This window comes from Narcine bancroftii, chromosome 3 (assembly GCF_036971445.1).
Source record: "Narcine bancroftii isolate sNarBan1 chromosome 3, sNarBan1.hap1, whole genome shotgun sequence".
In the NCBI taxonomy this organism is placed as follows: Eukaryota; Metazoa; Chordata; class Chondrichthyes; order Torpediniformes; family Narcinidae; genus Narcine; species Narcine bancroftii.
In genome coordinates this window covers 38,180,866-38,203,564 of record NC_091471.1, presented here as the reverse complement: position 1 = coordinate 38,203,564, position 22,699 = coordinate 38,180,866, and the positions used below count along the sequence as shown (strand labels likewise).

Here is a 22,699-nt window from a genome sequence, read left to right as displayed (position 1 = left end):
TATTGGAAGAGGCCTAGGAGCAGGTGCACAGACTACCCTCTCCACCAATGATGGTGCATTGCAGCAAGATTACTGGATGGGAAAAAAAATAATTAAGTAAGTCACAAAACAAAAGCAATCTTGTGCAAGGCCAGATTTGGGATTGACTGGAAGGAGGTGACTGCACCCTTACTTCCTCCATTTCCTCCTCCTCTTCAGTTGTAGTTGCACCACTGAGCTCTGTGTCCTAACTTTTAGAAAAGCATTAATTAGCTGCCCTATTTATACAATGCTCACTCTACTTACACTAATAGCAGTCACACTGTTGAGCACAAAAGAATATCAAAATGTCAGAAAAACATGAGAAACTGAGGAAGAATCAAAACTTATTACAAATTATTTTAAATACCAATGTTAACAGATGCTATTTCGTAAAAGGCTAATCTTTTCAGTTAAGATGGGGACGATATTCATGAAATTAAAAGGAACAAGATTCAAATCAACATTCTTTTCTTGTTAAAGCTGCAAATTGAGTGAGCTTTAATCTAGGGTGGCCAGTAGCTCAAGACTCACCTCCGATCATTTCTTCGCCTCCGGAACAATTTCTTGGTCTGTGCAACTTCAGCTTCATTAGATAATGGCTGATAGACCTGAAAGAAATCAACAGACTGCCTGTTAAAGGATTGTTCTTAGAGTTCAAACATATTACAAATGGGTGAAAGCTAGCACTTGCTGAACCACTGATATTCAATTATTTTTTTAAGGCTCTGACATCTTGGGATAGGATCCAGGCAAGTAACAGACTCCAGAACTATATTTAATTCACGATACTTTGTACTTGGATCCAGGAAAATATTGGTTTCAACAAGTAAGCCAACAACACTCAGTTCTACCTCACCATCATCTCTCTCAACCCCTGCACAGACTGAAATGTCAAGTTGCTTGTTCAACATCCAATAGCAGATTAATAGAAATATTATCCGATTGAATATTCAAAGACTTCCAAGCTCTTGAGCATTCGAGATTTAAATCATTTATTGGGCTGTAAGATGAGATCGGAGTGATCGGCGTGGTTTAGCTATATCTGTAGGTTTTTTTAAAAAGTTTTTTTTAAAGTTTTTTTTAATTCAGGTTTGTTTTTTCTTATTTTTTGGGGTTTTTTTTTCTCTCTTTTTTTCATATATTGTTATTAATTATATCTTTTTTTTAGAGATAGCTCACACCCTAAATTGATCAAAATTTTTTTTAATGATATATTTTTATTCTGTAATATTATTGTTTAATATCTCTGTATTAATTCATTACTTACTATGTATTTTTTTATATCTCTTTGAACTGTATGTGCTTATAAATTATAATAATAATAAAGATTGAAAAAGATTGAAAAAGAAAAGAGATTTAAATCATTTTACCACAGGAATCTGTATGTTCAGTAGCTGAGGCCTTAGGGTCTGGAAAGCCTCTGAAAAATCTTTTGCTCTTTCTTCCTTTAAGACAGTCCCATAAACCTACCATTATGACCCACCTTTTTAGTCACCAATTTTAACATCTACTCAAGTGCTTTTGTGTTAAATTTTGTTTGATCATATTTGGTGTATTGTGTATTGCTCTTGTCTTCAGCATAAGCAAGAGCTAAAAATAATCAGCTGAAAAGGTATTGTTAGAACGGTAAATCCTTTCAAGTTTTCCCATCCAGCATTAACAGAGTGCCTTTGGTAAAGATATAACACAGATAGATGGCAGAGCTCTCTATACTATCAATACCCAGAGGTCAGAAATAGAGAGGCTCATTATTAATCGGCGAGGACGCATGCACACGCACGTCCACCCACCCAAAGTTTTGTTTTGAAAACAATACTACATGAATTTTGCAGTGACGATGTGGAGTATGATTAGATGTTGAGCTTGTATTATCTTGATTGTTCCATTCATGGTTCCAGATTTGTAAAACGGTACAGAAACATTCAGCCAATTATGCCTGCGCCAGAGATTCACATAGAGTACAGGTTAGAAACAGAATAATGCTTCCTGTACACCCTGATATTGATATATACACCACCCAACCAAGATATAGTTAGAGCAGTGATTTTCAAACTGCCCCCCTCTAAACTCACATTCCACCTTAAGCAATTCCTGTGCTGTAAATGCTCTGGGATTAGTAAGCATTTGCTTAAGGTGGTATATGAGTGGGAAGAAAAAGGTTTGAAAAACACTGTTTTAATCGTATCTAATTGATTCATTATGTGCACGGTTTCATAATTACAAAGGAAATGACAATTTTTCTCAAGCAAAATATTTCAGTAAAAATTAGGTCTAGAGCAGTAGTTCTCAATCTTCCCTTCCCACTCTCATTCCACCTGAAGCAATCCGTTACCAATCACAGAACACTGTGATTGCCATCAGCAATAGAGATTGCCTCAGGTGGAATTTGAGATTGGTGGTGAGGGTGTGGCAGTTTGAAAAATCACTGATTTAGAGAAAACAATATTAATCCATGATAATAATAAGATGCTAAAAAGATACAAACGTATGTTTACAGTCATACTGTGAGGTTTCTGACATTTATTCTCAAAAGATCATTTCACCAACCAAGAGCCACATTTTCAATTCTCACATTAAATGATAAAATTTTATGCTGTGGACTTTAATCATAAAGTCAATAGTCTCAGGTTTCCAGTTTTAAGAATACTGTAGACAAACTAAGTAATCATCAACCTTGCCACTTAAAGTTGCTGTTTCAGGAAATAAACAGTCCTTCCTTATCCAACATGCAAGTAAGCCCGTACGCACTGGAAACATAGCGCCGTCAAAACTGACACATAATTGTTTGGAAGTCAGGTCACGATTCCCAAACGTCTTCAGACTGTGCTCTGCAGCCTAGGTTGCATTAATATCAAGAGAAATCTCAATGGAGACAATTCACATGCTGCGGAACAACTCAGAACAATTAAAGGAAGTATGTCTACAAAATATTTCCTTCCGAACACAACTAAGTTAATAATTTTGCTTTGCTCTCTGCAGAGTTTTCTTGGAAGGTTCCTTTAAAGATTCAGTATGCCTCTGTGTTGTGAACCGTAATTATTTTGAGACCAGGTCCTATATAGTATTTTGAATGATCTTTATCCATAGAGCCTACAGAATAGAAACAGCTCATTTGACCCAATGGGGCTATTCTGATGCCTATGCTCAAACTGAGCTTTTTCCCAAACTACTGCTCCTCTTGTCTCATCAATCTTTTTTCATTCTCTCTCGCATATTTATCTGTCCCTCCCTCATGGTTTTAAATTAAAAAAAAAATCAAAGGAATAAATACACCAGAAGATCAGAAACATTGTGGACAAATCACAGCACTAACATCCAGAGTTCTCAATCATTGGTACCTGTTGGAAGGGACAAGTTCATGATAATTAGCTGAAGCTAGTCACAAATCAGCAAAAGTTCTGCTCCATAGTTGAATTTTCTGTAAACATGAACTGCTTGAGTTGTTTGAGATCAGAATAATCATTTCATCTAAATTAAAATATATGTTTCAGCGACTTGATGAAAGGGTGGAGGGGGAACGAGTCTTGGCAAAATCCAGCTCAGTAAGCTGTAGCTCGTGCTTTGCTACAATTTTGCAGCCCCGTAATTTTTGCTGCCAACCAACTTCCTAACGTCTATTCCTGTTTATATAAATGTTGTTTCTAGATAAACAAAAATTGCTAATCCAAGGTTGACACTTGGATATAATTTCTAGATGTTACTAATGTTTGCCTAGCAATTTGAGTTTTGTTGTTTGACTCAGTCCAACTCATCGGCCTCCACAGCAGAAGCATTTAGTAATAAATTTTCCAGATCCATTGTTTTAAATGTTCTTCCTTCTCAAAGTATTATGCACCATCTTTGATTGAGTGCAACTTAAATGCTACTTTAATCTTTTGCATCAACTCTTAAATCTAAAATCTTTTTGGCTTTTTACATCAACCTTTGTTTATTGATTCACATAATCTGGACTTCATTGACAAAGTTAGCATTTAACTGCCAAGCCTAGAGTGGCAGATTTCTTTCCACAGTCAACATTAGTGAAACAAGGGAGCTTCATGCTTACTTCTACTCGATGAAAGTATTTACTCTGAACTTATTTAGCTGAGTTTAAATTTGCGAGATGGGAATGGAACTCGCATCTTTGGATCACTAATGCTGGCCTTTGGATCATCAATAAGCCTTCTGCTATATCAGTGCATTCTTTCCCAATCTATTCCCAGTCCAACTGTAAACTTTACTTCCATTTGAATCCAAATGTGCAATTTTTAATGAGAGTGAATTTCACTTTGTCACATTTTGCTTTTTCCATTACTGTATTTTATTAACAATCTTTGGCCCTCCGAATTTACTATTGCTCCAAACAAACTACATTAGTTTGGTCATACATGTGTGAATATATATTGATTTTAAATTATACATTTAGGTATACATGTAATTACTATGTGGTGGGTGACTGTGCCTGTGTATTCAAAAGAGAAGAGGAATTTCAAAACGCACTGGGGGTGTAGGTTAATTAGATGTAAATTGGGTGGCACCGACTCCTGAGCCAAAACGGCCTGTTACTGTGCTGTAGGTCTAAATTTAAAAATTTGGTTATGATGCCTTATGCAATCACATTGTCTGCTATCAAATCACCAAGTTTCACGTTTAAGCAATGAGCACCAGTGTGAACCTTTGCTTGCAAGAAGCAAGTAGGTGGTGAAGAGAATAAGGTGGTGAAGATGTTATTTTGTTTGCTTGTACATGTACAGTCAGATGATAATAAACTTAAACTTAATGACAAATTTATGTGGAACATTTGAATTGCTATATCAAAAAGATTATATTCTTATTCACACACACATGAAAGATTTTTATTACTCTTAATGGATGTATTTGGGTGGTGCAGGCTCATGGCCAGAAGGGCCCATTCCCGTGCTGTATTTCTAAATTAAATACTCAAAACAAAAAACTATCCAATAATGCTTGATCAACAATTCAGTGGTGAATAACAATAAAACTGGTTCATGGTGGTGAAATAAAAAGAGAAAATGGAAATACTCACCAGGTCAGGCAGCATCTGTGGAAAAGAGAAACAGAATTAAAGTTTCAGAGCAGTGACCTTTCATTAGAATTGGAAATTGTTAGAGATAAAACACGTTTTAAAATGCAGAAAATAGCCAAGGAGAGGAGTAGTATGTGGCAAGGAAAATGATGGGAAAAAATAAAATGTTAAAAAATGGTGGTAGGCAAAAAAGCACGACAATGGAACAAGTGAGTAAACAAACAGCAACAAGGTCAAAATCAGGTATAAAAGGGGAATAACAGAGTTATTATGTAAAAATGCTGAAGCATAACACTATAAGGAAGTTGATATATGTCTGGTGAAAACTTGAGATATTGTAACCCGACCTTACATCGACTTTCATAGGAAGTGGGCTAATACTGAACTGATTCAAGTATGCAGTTGAGCAATTACTGGTATCTAAGAGAAAAAAAGACAGATAATCATGAAAGAGGGTAGATACATGAGAAAAAAAAATGAGGCAAAGAAATAGCATGAAGAGAGAAAAAGAGTGCATCTGAATAATAAGGCTTCAGGTAGTATTGAGGAACAGAGAGGTCTTGGTGAACAACTCCAAGGATCTTCTTGGAGGTCATAGCACTGGTTAAAAAGATACATGGGATATATTCCTTCATTAGCCATGCATTTAATACAAGAACAGGGAGATTAAGGTACAGCTTAATAAGCATTGGTTTTACCACAGCTGGGGCTTTGGCTACCACTCAAGGAAGGACAAATCTGCACTGGAAAGAGGGCAGAGAAGATTCACAAGATGTACCCTTGGATGCAATGTTTCAATTAATTGGAGAGCTGGGTTTGTTTTGAATGGAGCAAAGGAAGCTGAAGGGTGCCTGTTAAAGTATTCAAAATTTTGAGAGGCATTGATAGAACACAACTTTGTTCAATAACAGAAGTGACTAAAACCAGAGATCACGAGTTTAGGGCAAGGGATAGGATGTTTAGTGGGAACCAGAGGAAGACATTTTTCATCTACAAGATGGTTGGAATGTAGAATCCAGTATCTCAGATGAAGTACTCCTTGAAATACCAACTGGAAGGCTACTTGAATCACGAAAACATATGCTGGAAAATGCTAGAAAATAGAATAGATGGGTACTTGATAATCAGCATGGAGAGATGAAATTAGTTGTGGGAGGGGGCAGGAGGAGAAGAGATAAGAGGGAAGGGAAGGAAGGTAAAGATAGAGAGAAGAGAAAGAAGTGCAAATAAAAGGAATAAATAAGTAAGGGATTGATAAAGCTTGAAATGGAAGAGAGAGAATGTTAAAGAACATCCTCAGGAATAGAAAATATAAACAGTCAGGAATGAAGCAAAAAATCTCAATTCCAGAAATTCTGGACCCTTAGTTTTTAGACTAAAATGCTATAATTAGCACTGTTTCCTTCACAAAGGATACTGCAGGAACACACACATTATTAAGGAAATACTATTGTCACTGTGAAGGAACTGCTTCTGCATACAGCCTTCCTTTAACCCTTTTGGAAAGCAGGGGTGACTTGCCACCAAGTTGAATTGCCTCCCAAAAACAAATGCAAACAAACTCATTGTGTTGCTGTTTCTTTGAAATATCACAAATGATTTCCACAATACTGGATTCTTTAGGAAATTTGATGAAACATGAAGGCAACTAAATAGAAGGATTTTGGTGATTTTGACATGATTCATGCAGTGGCTATTTTATTGCTTATAATGCTCACTGAAAGTTGACAGGCAACTTCTAATTAAGTTAGGAAAATTAGCAAGATGCACCTACAGCCTTTACAATTCAAATTACTCAGCCATTTGCAACAGTAGCAAGGAAATTGAAAATAAAATTTTGCTAATCGGACTTGATCTTTTCACAGTAAATTCAATCAATTGCAGACCAAATTTTGCCAGTTTACTCATAATAAAAATATACTTGCTCATTTAACTAAATTTTAATGGGAAGTGAAACTTATACATTGATGCACTTATCATAATCGGATAGACATTGGTGTTTGCAAAATACAAAACTAATCTAGTTAATTCCCTGGATGGAAACAAAGTGAATCTATTTATACACCCTTTTGTTTTAGATTTCAGGTGAATCACTCCAAATCTTATAAATCCAGCAAAATTTTTGTCATGCACTAAACACCAATAGATGACAATATGATTTTACAAAGCCACGTTCACACCAAAATTTGGGCTTTTTTAAATGTAAAAATTAACAATTATGCCCATCTCAATAATAGAGACCATTGGCACTGACCCAGCAATTTTCATGATGTGCATTACATTCCACAAACAGTTCCTATACTGGCTTGCCAAATCCCAGTAACTTGAGTCACACCACTGTTATTAATATCTTTATTGAGTGATATACTAAGTCCTGGAGTGTTGTTAATTTTTCCTTTAATTTTAAGATTTTACACAGCCTTTGGTTCTTCAACCTCTTAACGCTTCAAATTAAGCCCAACGTCAGCTCAAGGAACAATATCTCATCCCCTGATGAGACATGTTTTAACCTTTTAATGTCAACACTGAGTTCAATAATTTTAAATAATCAGCGATTCCCATTTGAGTTGGAACTAGCCAGCACTGATGAAAGGTCATCAGGCTGTAATGCCACCTCATTTTTTCTCTCTTTTAACACTGCATGATTTGCTGTATATTTTGGTTTTCACTTTTATTTCAGCTTTTCCAGCAATTACAAATAATGGCTGTAAAGCCATGATTATCTGAAGAAGCTCCACAGTTGGTGGAAATATTGAGTGCTAAGGAATATTAAAATGTATAGATGACACTCGATGGAATTATTCTGGGACAGACTTTCATTTTGGCAATCACAGCATAGGGAAATAAATTCAAGAGTGGGAAATGTACTGGGCTTTTGAGAGATTACACCTAAAATACTGTAGATTTGGTTTATTTGGAAGAATGTTCTTGCTGAGGAGTGCAGCTAAGATTCACTAGAATGATTATCTAGATGACAGCACAAATGTATAGAGACAGATTTGGACAAAAGGGCTTATATTTACTAGTGTTTAGAAGAAAGACAGGCAACCTCCGAGATCTTGACAGGAAAGATTCACTGTGACACTGTGGGTTCCTGCCAGTTCTCTGGTTTCCTCCCACATCTTATCTATGTCAATGATCTGGATGATAATGTGGTAAAATGAATCAGCAAGTTTGCAGATGACTCAAAGATTGGAGGCGTTGTGGACAACGAATGTTTTCAAACTTTGCAGAGGGATCTGGAGCAGTTGGAAAATGGGCTGAAAAATGGCAGATGGATTTTAATGTAGATGTGCTGCATTTTAGAAGTACAGACCAAGAAAGGACATACACAGTGAATGGTAGGGCACTGAGGAGTGCAGTAGAACAGAGGGACCTGGAAATACAGATAAACAATTCCCTGAAAGTGGTGTCACAGGTGTATAGGGTTGTAAAGAGAGCTTTTGACAATATTGGCCTTCATAAATCAAAGCTAGCATGCTATGGTAAAACTGTAGAAGACATTGGTGAAGCCAAATTTAGAGTACTGTCTGCAGTTTTGGTCACCTAGCTTCAAGAAAAATATCACAAGAAAGAGTGCAGGGAAGATTTACTAAAATGTTGCCCGGACTTCAGGAACTGAATTACAGGGAAAGGTTAAAAAGGTTAGGACTTTATTCCCTGGAGTGTAAAAGGATGAGGGGAGATTTGATAGAGGTATTTAAAATTATGAGGGGAATAGACAGAGATAGGCTTTTTCCACTGAGGGTACGTGAGATACAAACCAAAGGCCATGGGTTGAGTAAAAGGGGAAAAGTTTAGGGGGAAACATGAGGCAGAACTTCTTCACACAGGGAGTGGTGGGAGAGTGGAATGAGCTGCCAGCTGAGGTGGTGAATGCAGGCTCAATTTTAACATTTAAGAAGAATTTGGACAGGTACATGGATGGGAAAGGTATGGAGGGCTATGGACTGGGTGCAGGTCAATGGGACTGGGAAAAAAATGGTTTGGCACAGACTAGGAGGGCTGAAGAGGCCTGTTTCTGTGCAGCAGTGTTCTATTGTTCTATCACAAAAATGTGTGCATTAGTAGGTAAATTACCCCTTCTTTAAGCAAGTGGTAGAATCTATGAAGAGCTAATGAGAATGTGGAATCTTGAAGTAAAGTCATTAATGTATGATTAGTCTAAATGGTTGACTTGTGGGTTGAAGAGCCTGTTTCCCTGCTGTAGCTCTCGATGACTTTATGACTGACCATATTTAGGAAGGATGTTCATGATAGTGGGGAAATCACAGCCTAAAGATAAGGTGAAAATCTTTTAGGCTTAGGATGAGGCAAATTTTCTCACCAGTAAAACTGGTGAACATGTGTGATGCACTAACGAGCAGAAAGCAGACACAAAACATAAAGTCTGTTCAACAGGCTTTATTCGACAAACTTCCACAGAGCTGGCTGTGAGTGTACTGTGCAAAGCTCTGAGACTGACCTCGAGGGGCTGGATATAGCTTATATCCCGGAGGGTGATTGGCAGCCGACGGGTGGGGCTTGGTCCATTCAGGTCGGCCTTGTCCTCCAGTGCTCTTCTGCAGGTACACAGATTGCCCTCTGCAGTAGGCTAGTGGTGTATCACCACAACATGTGAATATATTGAAAGGGCTAAATATCGTTCTAATGGCTACAAAAACAAAGGATACAGAGAGAGAAAGAAGGAACAGGGTACTAAATTTGGAAGATCAGCCATGATTCCACTGAAATGATGGACAAGGGCCAGAAGGTCTATTCCTGCTCCTAATGTCTCTGATTTAATGTTTGAGAATCTCTGGAAATAAAACACATGAGAATAAAATCATGCAGGAGTAAAGCTTTAGGAAGATGGAACAAGGTTACAGTTGGGGAATATAGGTATTGAAAAGGGCAAAGTCAAGCAGGCAAGGTCACTAAAAGTGATTTTCTGGAGAAATACCAGAATTATAAAGATAAGCAATGATAAAATAATACATGGAGAAAATGAAATACTGTGTTCAAGGACAGCTAAAATATGGAAAAAAAAATCAACAAACATTTTAAAAAAGATACACCAAGAACAAGGTTGACAGAGGCTTTTCTCTTTGGAGTGACAAAGGATGAGAGGTGTCTCAGATCATGAGTGGCTTAGAGAGGGTGGAAAGCTAACACCTTTTTCCTGCGGTGACTAAAGCAAATATCAGAGGTTTAAATTTAGCACGGGAAAATTTAGGGGAGATGCCGCACTTACTTTTTTTTATTCAGAGTGGCAGATGTCTGGAATGCATTGCTGGTTGTGGTGCAATCGGAACATTCAAAAAACTGTTCGGTGGGCATATGGATGCGAGAAAAATAGAAGGTTAAGGATGTGAAGTTGGGAAAAATTAAGCTGTTGTGAAGTAGATTTACAGAGGTTGGCAAAACATCATGGGCTGAAGGGCCTGTACTGTGCTGCAATGTTCTATGCTCTATAAGGTGGGAGTCCTGAAGCATTTCCAGTGGAAAACAAAAAGAGGTGGAGTAAAACAAAGAACTTGTTAAATGGATTGCATACTTCCTTGACCCTCCACCCACCCTCCCAATAAGTGGCAAAGTGTAATTTAATTAAATAATATGTACATATTTTTAATAAAGGATACAACTTTATTCAGGATGGAAGCAGGATTGGTAAAACCTAAGACAAATATCTGTGGGCCAACATTCATATAAGAAAGGAAAACTAAGTGAAAAACACATTGAATTTTCCAGTTTTTAAAACTGAATCAAGCCATCCCTGTTCTGTTTACACAGAGCCCAATAAAATTGATTTTGTCCACAGATGAGAAAAATGTACAAATGCACTCGATATGATAATCATATCTCCATGAAGTGTAATGAATTGTATCAAAAGCATACAAGACCACAAGTTGGGTACTTATTACCTGATGATGGCCTTGTAAAAGTAACAGTCATAATAAAAAGTAAAACACAAAAACCTGAAAAACACTTGTTGAAGTAAAAACACAATGACCAAGCAGGTCAAACAGAGTCCTTTATTCTTTCTTTGGCTTGGCTTCGCGGACGAAGATTTATGGAGGGGGTAAAAAGAGTCCTTTATAGAGCAAAGGTAAAGAGACATAACTGACTTTTTGGGCTTGAGCCCTTCACCAAGGTAGGGAAAAATGTCCGCATGGTCCAAACAAAAGAGTGCGGGGGGGGGGGGTGGGGGTAGGTGGGGAGGTGTGATCGCAAAGGCAGGAGCTGAGAAGTGGAGAAGGGAGGGAGGGAACAGCAGAGATCAAGGAGAGGAAGGATGGCTGGATAATTGGAAGGGAGGGAGGAGAACTGGACGGGGAAGGGAAGGGGGGGGGGGGAAGAGAGGAAAAGAGGAAAGAGGAGAGCAGGTTAGCAGAAACCGGAGAAGTTGATGTAAATGCCATCTGGCTAAAGAGTGTCCAGACAGAAAGTCATGTGTTCTTTCTCCAAATTGCAGATGATCTTGGTGGGATATTACACAAGGCCATGGACAGACAGGCGAATATGGGTGTGTGACAGAACTGTAATTGTTGGCTACTGGGAGGTCTATGTCACTGGTGCAGACAGAGCAAAGGGGCTCAGTGAAGCAATCTCCCAATCTGTGCCCAATCTCTCTGAAGTAGAGAAGGCCACAAAGGGAGCACCAGATGCAGTAAATCAACCCTGCAAATACACAGTGTTGCTTTAATTGTAAGGCCTGTTTAGGGCTCCAGACTGTGGTGAGGGTGGAGGTGTGTGTGCAGGTGTGGCACCTCCTATGGCCACAGGGGAAGGTGCCTGGGTTGGGGGGGGGGGCGAGGTAAGTGGATGTGTTAAGCCTCATCAGCAGCAATTGAGAAACAGATGGGTTAATTTTAACACAAAATTTATTAACAATTTAACAATAATGGAATTAACCTTAATAAACTTAACACCAAACATAAGCCTTTATAGCAGCTTTACGTTAACAGATATTTATAAGGTGTATGTGTGGAAAGAAATCCAAACCATTACAGTCCAAGGTCAAAATGCCCCAAAAGAAAACTCCAAAAACAAAACCTCAACTCAGTCACGTCCGTCAGTCAAAAAAGAACAGCTCGCAGAGTCTGGTCTCCAGGCTAAGGATTCTTAGTTTGGTTGCACACTGGTCTTTAGTTGGACGTGGAGATAGATGGCCGCTATCACTGTACAATTACGACTTTCCTGAGTTTTGAATGTGGCAACAACCACCCTGGATTTCTTCACACCGGAATTTTCACCAAGTGACCTCCTAGTCACTACACGAGGTTCATGCCTCTGAAGCCCACTTCAGGGTTAACAAGTGACCTTCTGTCACCCTGTCTTGGGTCGCCAAGTAAATGTTGTCATACAAAGTCTTCCTCTTGGAAGGGGACGAGGAAAGCCCAGGTCGGACACACACACACCCTAGGTATCAGAGTGATGTAAATTGCTGTCAGGACAACAGTGCTGGCACCCACTGACAAAGTAGTTCAGTCTCCTTTCTCCCACTGGGTGAGCACACTGACAGTCTGACCGACTGTCCTCAAACCAACCAACTGATGAACTCGTTCAAAAATTCAGCACACTGGGCTCTTCAACTTCCCCAGCACATGCCTCCAGCTCCCCCTATTGGTGGAATGAGGTTGGCAGCAGTGGGCGCACACTCCATGAGCCACCGGCTTACAGCACGTGGCTCCTGCGCTTTTGACAATTGTCAACTTTCTCTTGTGAAGAAGGAGTCACATGATGGAGTAGTGGCTGGTCAGGGAATTCCAGCCCTCTCCGGAAAAGTTGAAAAAAAAAAGCACAAAACACAAAGGTACAAGAATAAAAATTAAAACAAAGTAAAAGTAAAGGTGAGAAGAAAATGGCAGCAAAGAGAGAAAAGTCGAAAGCAACGGGAAGAAGAGAAGATGAAAGAACGTCGGAAGAAGAAGGTGAAGGCTTTATCTGTCCGAGGAGGCCCGCCGCGGAGAGAGAAGCCCGCTCCCTAAGATCGGTGGAAGTCCCGAGCTCAGGACTACAAAAATGGCTCGTGGAGCCAAGTAAAAGTGCGCAACCGCGCATGGAGAAAAACACACTGACGGGAAGGGGGAACAGCTGAGGAGTCGATCTCCACAGCTGAGAGTGACAGCTGCAACACAGCAACAGGAAGAGAACATAGAAAATAACGAGAACAAGAAAGAAGAGAGCAAAAAGAAAACAAGAAAACAACAGATGGCCAACCCAGAGAAGAAGAAGAACATAGGGAAATGGAAGAAGAAGGGAAAGGCAGGACAATGGATATATTTTTTTTTAAAGAATATATGGAATCAGTGAAAGAATGGCAATTATAAGAATTTAATGAGATAAAAAGAAGAATTAAGAGGGCAGAAGAAAAAATGAATAAAATAGAAATGGTCATATCAGAGATAGGAAAAAGAGTGGATAATGTGGAAGAATGAGAAATAATCGTAGAAATGGAAGTAGAGGACTTAAAAGAGAAATTAGAAGAATCTAATAAAAAAGTTAAAGAGGCACATGAGCTGTTAGCTCAGAAGATAGATATAATGGAAAACTATAATAAAAGAAATAATATAAAGATAGTGGGCCTTAAGGAAGATGAAGAAGGCAAGATTATGAGGGAATTTATAAAAGATTGGATCCCCAGGGTCCTAGGAAGACCAGAATTACAGGAAGAAATGGAAATAGAAAGGGCACATAGAACATTAGCCCCGAAACCACAGCCACAGCAAAAACCAAGATCCATTTTAGTAAAATTCTTAAGATATACAACAAGAGAAAATATATTGGAGAAAGCAATGAAGAAAATAAGAGAAGACAAAAAGCCACTGGAATACAAAGGTCAAAAAATTTTTTTCTATCCAGACACAAGTTTTGAACTCCTGAAGAAGAGGAAGGAGTTCAATACAGCAAAAACGATCCTATGGAAAAAAGGATATAAATTTATGTTAAACTACCCAGCGGTACTTAAAACAGTTATTCCAGGGCAACAAAACAGACTATTCTCGGATCCGGAGGAAGCACGAAAATTTGCAGAACAACTACAAAACAAGCAGAGAGATGAAGACATGTAATGAGAGTAAAAATGACCACGAACTATATGTATGTGTATATATATATATATATATATATATATCTTTTCTTTGGCTTGGCTTCGCGGACGAAGATCTATGGAGGGGGTAAAAAGTCCACGTCAGCTGCAGGCTCGTTTGTGGCTGACAAGTCCGATGCGGGACAGGCAGACACGATTGCAGCAGTTGCAGGGGAAAATTGGTTGGTTGGGGTTGGGTGTTGGGTTTTTCCTCCTTTGCCTTTTGTCAGTGAGGTAGGCTCTGCGGTCTTCTTCAAAGGAGGTTGCTGCCCGCCAAACTGTGAGGCGCCAAGATGCATGGTTTGAGGCGATATCAGCCCACTGGCGGTGGTCAATGTGGCAGGCACCAAGAAATTTCTTTAGGCAGTCCTTGTACCTTTTCTTTGGTGCACCTCTGTCACGGTGGCCAGTGGAGAGCTCGCCATATAACACGATCTTGGGAAGGCGATGGTCCTCCATTCTGGAGACGTGACCCATCCAGCGCAGCTGGATCTTCAGCAGCGTGGACTCGATGCTGTCGACCTCTGCCATCTCGAGTACTTCGACGTTAGGGATGTAAGCGCTCCAATGGATGTTGAGGATGGAGCGGAGACAACGCTGGTGGAAGCGTTCTAGGAGCCGTAGGTGGTGCCGGTAGAGGACCCATGATTCGGAGCCGAACAGGAGTGTGGGTATGACAACGGCTCTGTATACGCTTATCTTTGTGAGGTTTTTCAGTTGGTTGTTTTTCCAGACTCTTTTGTGTAGTCTTCCAAAGGCGCTATTTGCCTTGGCGAGTCTGTTGTCTATCTCATTGTCGATCCTTGCATCTGATGAAATGGTAGATGTGTATACATGAGTGTATCTGTATTTAGAGGAAAATATATAGAGTATAGATAAGAATTAATAAGGGAATGAAAGGGAATAGAGGAAATAAGGAGGGAATTAAAAGAGTGACCTTTGTTATATATGAAAATTGAAATCTTTTCCGGGGGGGGGGCTGGGTGGGGAGGAGTTACGGTCACTGCAAAATCAGTTGACACTTGCGAGTAAATTCGCAAATCCAAATGGAGAGGGGTGATGTGGTTGCCCGACAAGGGACAAAGGGCAAATCAGGAGGGGGAGGGGAGAATGGGGTTAAAGAAGTTTTAAATAGGAAAATAAGGAAAATGTTTGATGTTTTAGAAATGTTGTCTTATAAAGTGTTCAAAACAAGAAAGCAGAAATGGATAAGAAGGAAAGGTGATGATGAGGAAACGGGAAGGGAAGATAAACAAAGTATGAAATGGCTACGTTGAACTATATGACTTTAAATATTAACGGAATACATAACCAAATTAAAAGGAAGAAACTGCTAAATTTACTGAAAAAAGAAAAAATTGATATAGCATTCGTGCAAGAAACACATTTAACTGAAATGGAGCATAAGAAATTAAAGAGAGATTGGGTAGGACATGTAACAGCAGCATCATATAATTCAAAAGCTAGAGGAGTAGCTATATTAATCAGTAAAAATGTACCAATTAAAATAGAAGAGGAAATAATAGATCCAGCAGGGAGATCTTTGGCTTGGCTTCGCGGACGAAGATTTATGGAGGGGGTAAATGTCCACGTCAGCTGCTGGCTCGTTTGTGGCTGACAAGTCCGATGCAGGACAGGCAGACACGGTTGCAGGGTAAAATTGGTTGGTTGGGGTTGGGTGTTGGATTTTTCCTCCTTTGTCTTTTGTCAGTGAGGTGGGCTCTGCGGTCTTCTTCAAAGTAGGTTGCTGCCCGCCGAACTGTGAGGCGCCAAGATGCACGGTTTGAGGCGATATCAGCCCACTGGCGGTGGTCAATGTGGCAGGCACCAAGAGATTTCTTTAGGCAGTCCTTGTACCTCTTCTTTGGTGCACCTCTGTCACGGTGGCCAGTGGAGAGCTCGCCATATAACACGATCTTGGGAAGGCGATGGTCCTCCATATGTAATGATAAAATGTCAGATATATTCAGATATATTCAGATATATTTGGAATCTACTCAATGTATATACACCTAACGAAGAAGTTCAAAAGTTTATGCAAGATATTTTTTTGAAGATAGCAGACACGCAAGGGAACATATTAATAGGAGGGGATTTCAACCTTAATTTGGATTCAAATATGGATAAAACGGGGAAAAAAATTAACAGAAAGAACAAAGTAACCAAATTTATAATTAAATCGATGCAAGAAATGCAACTTTTGGATATATGGAGGAAACAACACCCAAAAGAAAAGGAATATTCATATTATTCGGATAGACATAAAACATACTCAAGAATAGACCTATTTCTGTTATCAGCTCGTATGCAAGATAGAGTAAGAAAAACAGAATATAAAGCTAGAATATTATCGGACCATTCACCCTTGATATTGACAATAGAGTTAGAGGACATCCCTCCAAGAATGTATAGATGGAGATTAAACTCCATGCTACTTAAAAGGCAGGATTTTAGAGAATTAATTGAAAGACAAATTAAAATGTACTTTGAAATAAATACGGAATCAGTTAAAGATAAGTTTATTCTATGGGACGCAATGAAAGCATTTATCAGAGGGCAAATAATAAGTTATGTAACCAAGATGAAGAAGGACTACAATCAGGAAACAGAGCAGTTGGAAAGGGAAATAGTAAATATAGAAAAAGAATTAGCAATGAAGGAAGACACAACTAAAAGAAGAGAATTGGCAGATACAAAAATAAAATATGAAACACTACAAACATATAAGGTGGAGAAGAATATAATGAAGACAAAACAGAAATATTATGAACTAGGGGAAAAAACGCACAAAATTCTAGCATGGCAGCTTAAGACAGAACAAGCTAAGAAAATGGTATTGGCATCAAGGAAAAAAGACAAACAAATCACATATAATCCAACGGAGATTAATGAAAACTTTAGAGAATTCTATGAACAATTATACCAAACTGAAAACGAAGGGAAAGAAGACAAAATAGATGAATTTTTAACTAAAATTGAACTACCAAAATTACAAATAGAGGAACAAAATAAATTAACAGAACCATTTGAAATAGTAGAAATAAAAGAGATAATAAAAAAACTACCAAATAATAAAACACCAGGAGAGGATGGATTCCCAATAGAATTCTATAAAACATTTAAAGATTTATTAATTCCTCCCCTCCTGGAAGTAATCAACCAGATTGACAAAACACAAAGCTTACCAGATTCATGCAAAACAGCAATAATTACAGTAATACCAAAGCAAGGGAAAGATCCACTCGCACCAGCGTCATGTAGACCAATATCATTACTTAACACATATTATAAGATAATAGCTAAACTATTAGCAAACAGATTAGCAGATTATGTACCTAAAATGGTAAATCTAGACCAAACTGGATTTATTAAAAAAAGACGGACAACAGACAATATTTGTAAATTTATTAACTTAATTCATGCAGTAGAAGGGAGTAAAGCGCCAACAGTAGCAGTTGCTTTAGACGCAGAGAAGACTTTTGACAGAGTAGAATGGAATTATTTATTCAAAGTATTGCAAAAATTCAGTTTACCAGAGAAGTATATTAATTGGATTAAAGCATTATATAAGGGGCCATTGGCGAAAGTGACAGTAAATGGATATATATCAAAGCAATTTAATTTAAGCAGATCAACAAGGCAGGGATGCCCACTATCACCCTTATTGTTCGCGTTAGCTATAGAACCACTAGCAGAATTGATAAGAACAGAAAATAAAATAAAAGGGATAAAAATAAAAGACAAGGAATATAAAATCAGTTTATTTGCAGATGATGTTATAGTATACTTAACAGAACCAGAATTATCAATAAAAGAATTATATAAGAAATTGAAGGAATATGGAGAAGTGTTGGGTTACAAGATTAACGCAAATAAAAGTGAAGCAATGCCAATGAATAATGCGGATTTCTCAAAATTTAAGAAGGAATCACCATTCAGATGGCAAATGCAAGCAATAAGATACCTAGGTATACAAATAAATAAAAACCTCGGCCATCTATATAAACTCAATTATTATCCACTAATGAAAAAATTACAGGACGATTTAGAGCATTGGAAAGATTTACCACTAACACTAATAGGAAGGATAAACTGTATTAAAATGAACATTTTCCCAAGGATACAATACCTATTTCAGGCATTGCCAATACACTTGACAGACAAATTCTTCAAGGAGTTAAAGAAAATAATAAGGAAATTTTTATGGAAAGGGGGGAAACTGAGGATTGCACTAGATAAATTAACAGAATGGTATAAACAAGGAGGCTTACAACTGCCAAACTTTAAAAATTATTATAGAGCCACACAATTAAGATACCTATCAGATTTTTATCAAACAAGGGAAAAGCCAGATTGGACTAGATTAGAACTAGATAAAATAGGGGAGAAGATACCTGAACATATATTATATAAATGGGATGAAAAATTGGTACAACGTAGGAGTTCTCCTATATTATGTCATCTGCTCAATATCTGGAAGAAGATTCATGTAGAAAGGAATAAAACAAATTACCAATTACCAAAACTAATACTGACGCAAAATCAGCTAATCCCTTTTACAATAGATAACCTTTCCTTTAGAGAATGGGAGAAAAAAGGGATCAAAAGAATAGAAAATTGTTTTTCAGGAAATAAATGATTATCCTTTGAACAAATGAAGGATAAATATAATATAACTCAAGATACAGTGTTGGCATACTACCAACTGAGATCCTACTTGAAGGACAAATTAGGAAGCAGTCTGAGGTTACCAGAGGGAAGTAATTTTGAATATGTGATTACAGATACAATGATAATCAAAAAATTTATAACAAATATGTATATTAAACTGCAAGAAAAGGAGAATGAGGAAACAAATGGTAAAACTAAACAAAAATGGGAACACGATTTAAATATAAAGATAAAGAAGGAAACATGGGAGAAGTTATGCTCTGAAACTATGAGAAATACAATAAACACGAGGTTACATATGATACAATATAATTGGATACACAGGCTATACATTACACCTCAAAAGTTAAATAAATGGGTCCCAACAGTATCTGACAGATGTTTTCGTTGTAAAAAAGAAATGGGAACAACAATTCATGCAATCTGGACATGTGAGAAAGTAGAAAAATTTTGAGAAGATCTAAACCAGATATTAAATAAAATTACAGAAAACAATATACCAAAAAACCCAGAGATCTTCCTCCTAAGTAACATAAAAAACAAAGAATTTGGACTTGATTTGGATGGTGCACAAAAAAGATTTGTTAAGATAGCTCTAGCCGTAGCAAAAAAATGTATTATGTCAACCTGGAAATTAGAAGATAATTTGAGAATACAACAATGGTATATAGAAATGAATAAATGTATTCCATTAGAAAAAAATAACATATAATTTAAGAAATAATATTGAAATATTTGAACAAATATGGGAGCCATACATGAAACACAAAAGAGAAAACCTACTGGGGACATCTACCACCTAAAATAACGAAAGGAGAAGGAAATGAAAAGAATTGACTCAGTGGAATTTCTTGTTTATTTTTATTGAATGACAACATTGTTTGACTGGTTTAATGTATCTTAGATTTTGTACTTTAAATGAATGGGGGGGGAAGTAGGGAGGGTGGGATGGGAGGAGGTGGGGGAGAAAATGACACTGTATATATTTGAAAAGGAAAATGTATGTATCTTGGTCAATGTGGTTTATGGTGTGAAAAATAAAAAATTTAAAAAAAAAACTTTCTCTTGTGCCGTCTCAGCACTTCACACGCAGTTGTCAGTTTTTCCCAGTGCTACTTCAGTGCTTCACAGCAGCGCATGATCCTTTCTTTCCCCTGTAGGTTCAGCCTGTCCCTAGTCCTAGTCCTAGAATCAAATTGTTTAGGGCCCATAACAGTGTGCTCACACAGTAGTTTCAGTCGGGGGGGGGGGGGGAGGGGGGGGAGAGAGAGAGAGAGAGAGAGAGAGAGAGAGAGAGAGAGAGAGAGAGAGAGAGAGAGAGAGAGAGAGAGAGCAAGCGAACGAGCGAGCGAGTGAGCCCAGGTTGGGTGACAGGAGTCAGTTGACGACACAAGACAGGGTGCTTAGAGGGTAAGACTTGTGTAACAGAAGGTCACTTGTTAACCCTGAAATGGGCTTCAGAGGCATGAACCTCGTGTAGTGATGAGGAGGTCACTTGGTGAAAATTCCGGTGTGAAGAAATCAAAGGTGGTTGTTGCCACATTCGAAACTCAGGAAAGTCACAATTCTAGTGATCACGGCCATCTGTCTCTATGTCTAACTAAAGACCAGCATGCAACCAAACTAAGAATCCCAAGCCTGGAGACCAGACTCTGTGAGCTGTTCCTTTATGACTGACGCACTAGACGTGACTGAGTTGAGGTTTGGTTTTTGGAGTTTTCTTTTGGGGCATTTTGAGCTTGAACTGTAATGGACTGGGTTTTCCCCCCCACATACACCTTATGCACGAAAACCAACAAGGTCGGGTCAGATACAGCAATGAGCTCTCTGAACCCTTCTCCATTAACAATGGCGTGAAGCAAGGCTGTGTTCTCGCACCAACCCTCTTTTCAATCTTCTTCAGCATGATGCTGAACCAAGCCATGAAAGACCCCAACAATGAAGACGCTGTTTACATCCGGTACCGCACGGATGGCAGTCTCTTCAATCTGAGGCGCCTGCAAGCTCACACCAAGACACAAGAGAAACTTGTCCGTGAACTACTCTTTGCAGATGATGCCGCTTTAGTTGCCCATTCAGAGCCAGCTCTTCAGCGCTTGACGTCCTGCTTTGCGGAAACTGCCAAAATGTTTGGCCTGGAAGTCAGCCTGAAGAAAACTGAGGTCCTCCATCAGCCAGCTCCCCACCATGACTACCAGCCCCCCCACATCTCCATCGGGCACACAAAACTCAAAACGGTCAACCAGTTTACCTATCTCGGCTGCACCATTTCATCAGATGCAAGGATCGACAATGAGATAGACAACAGACTCGCCAAGGCAAATAGCGCCTTTGGAAGACTACACAAAAGAGTCTGGAAAAACAACCAACTGAAAAACCTCACAAAGATAAGCGTATACAGAGCCGTTGTCATACCCACACTCCTGTTCGGCTCCGAATCATGGGTCCTCTACCGGCACCACCTACGGCTCCTAGAACGCTTCCACCAGCGTTGTCTCCGCTCCATCCTCAACATCCATTGGAGCGCTCACACCCCTAACGTCGAGGTACTCGAGATGGCAGAGGTCGACAGCATCGAGTCCACGCTGCTGAAGATCCAGCTGCGCTGGATGGGTCACGTCTCCAGAATGGAGGACCATCGCCTTCCCAAGATCGTATTATATGGCGAGCTCTCCACTGGCCACCGTGACAGAGGTGCACCAAAGAAAAGGTACAAGGACTGCCTAAAGAAATCTCTTGGTGCCTGCCACATTGACCACCGCCAGTGGGCTGATAACGCCTCAAACCGTGCATCTTGGCGCCTCACAGTTTGGCGGGCAGCAGCCTCCTTTGAAGAAGACCGCAGAGCCCACCTCACTGACAAAAGGCAAAGGAGGAAAAACCCAACACCCAACCCCAACCAACCAATTTTCCCTTGCAACCGCTGCAATCGTGTCTGCCTGTCCCGCATCGGACTGGTCAGCCACAAACGAGCCTGCAGCTGACGTGGACTTTTTTACCCCCTCCATAAATCTTCGTCCGCGAAGCCAAGCCAAAGAAGAAAGAAAACACCTTATAAATATCTTATGTTAAAAAAAAAGTTTATTGAGGTAATTTTATTTTTGTTAATTTGTTAATAAATTTTGTGATAAACTTAACCCATCTGTTTATTTGTCTCTCAATTGCTGCTGGTGAGGCCTAACACACATAAGCAGAAACTGGCAAAGTTAATGTTAATGCCATCTGGCTAGAGAGTGCCCAGCCAGAAAATCAGGTGTTGTTCCACCAATTTGCAGATGGTCTTGGTAGGATAGTACACAAGGCCATGGACAGACATGAGAGTATTGGACTGTGATACAGAACTGAAATGGTTGCCTACTTGGAGGTGTCTGTCACTCGCAGACAGAGCAAAGATGCCAAATGAAACAATCTCCCAATCTGCGCCAAGTTTCTCCAATGTAGAGAAGGCTACAAAGGGAACACCAGATTCAGAAAGTCAGTCCTGCAAGTACACAAGTGGGATCCCGGACTGCAGTGAGGGAGGAGGAGTGGGCGCAAGTGTGGCACCTCCTTTGGCTACAGGGGAAAGTGCTGGGGGGGGGGTGGGGTGGTGACGGGTGGTGATTCATGTGGAGGGATGAGTGCATGAGGGAGTCATGGAGGGAGAGGTCCCTACGGAAGGCAGCGAGGGGAAGATGTGTCTGGTTGTGGGATCTGGTTGTAAGGGCCAGAAATTCCAGGCTGGTGGGATGGTAGGTGAGGAAAAGGGGGAATCTATGTTTGTTGCGTCTGGGGCAGAGGGGGACAGGGCAGACAAGCAGGAAATGGAGGAGATGTGGGGAAGGACTGAGTTGATGGTGGTGGAGGGGAAGCCATGTTTGTGGAAGAAGGCAGATATTTCAGAAGCTCAGGACTGGAAGACCTCATCTTGG

General features: G+C 39.3%; 1 protein-coding gene across 9 annotated transcripts in view; it reads right to left on the bottom strand.

The window, feature by feature from the left end:
- The window catches only part of ctif (CBP80/20-dependent translation initiation factor), a 316,523-nt gene that overhangs the window by 84,161 nt on the left and 209,663 nt on the right, over nucleotides 1-22,699 (bottom strand). For 8 of the 9 annotated variants that reach the window (XR_011353333.1, XM_069923856.1, XM_069923855.1 and 5 more), the window contains 2 exons: nucleotides 5,048-5,062; nucleotides 553-629 (listed from right to left, as the gene is read on the bottom strand). Coding sequence is in view for 8 of the 9 variants with exons in the window: in XM_069923856.1 (XP_069779957.1) it covers nucleotides 553-629; nucleotides 5,048-5,062 (92 nt within the window). In the remaining variant the exon portion in view is untranslated. The remainder of the gene's footprint in view (nucleotides 1-552; nucleotides 630-5,047; nucleotides 5,063-22,699) is intronic. The other variant, XM_069923861.1, reaches the window with a different exon arrangement.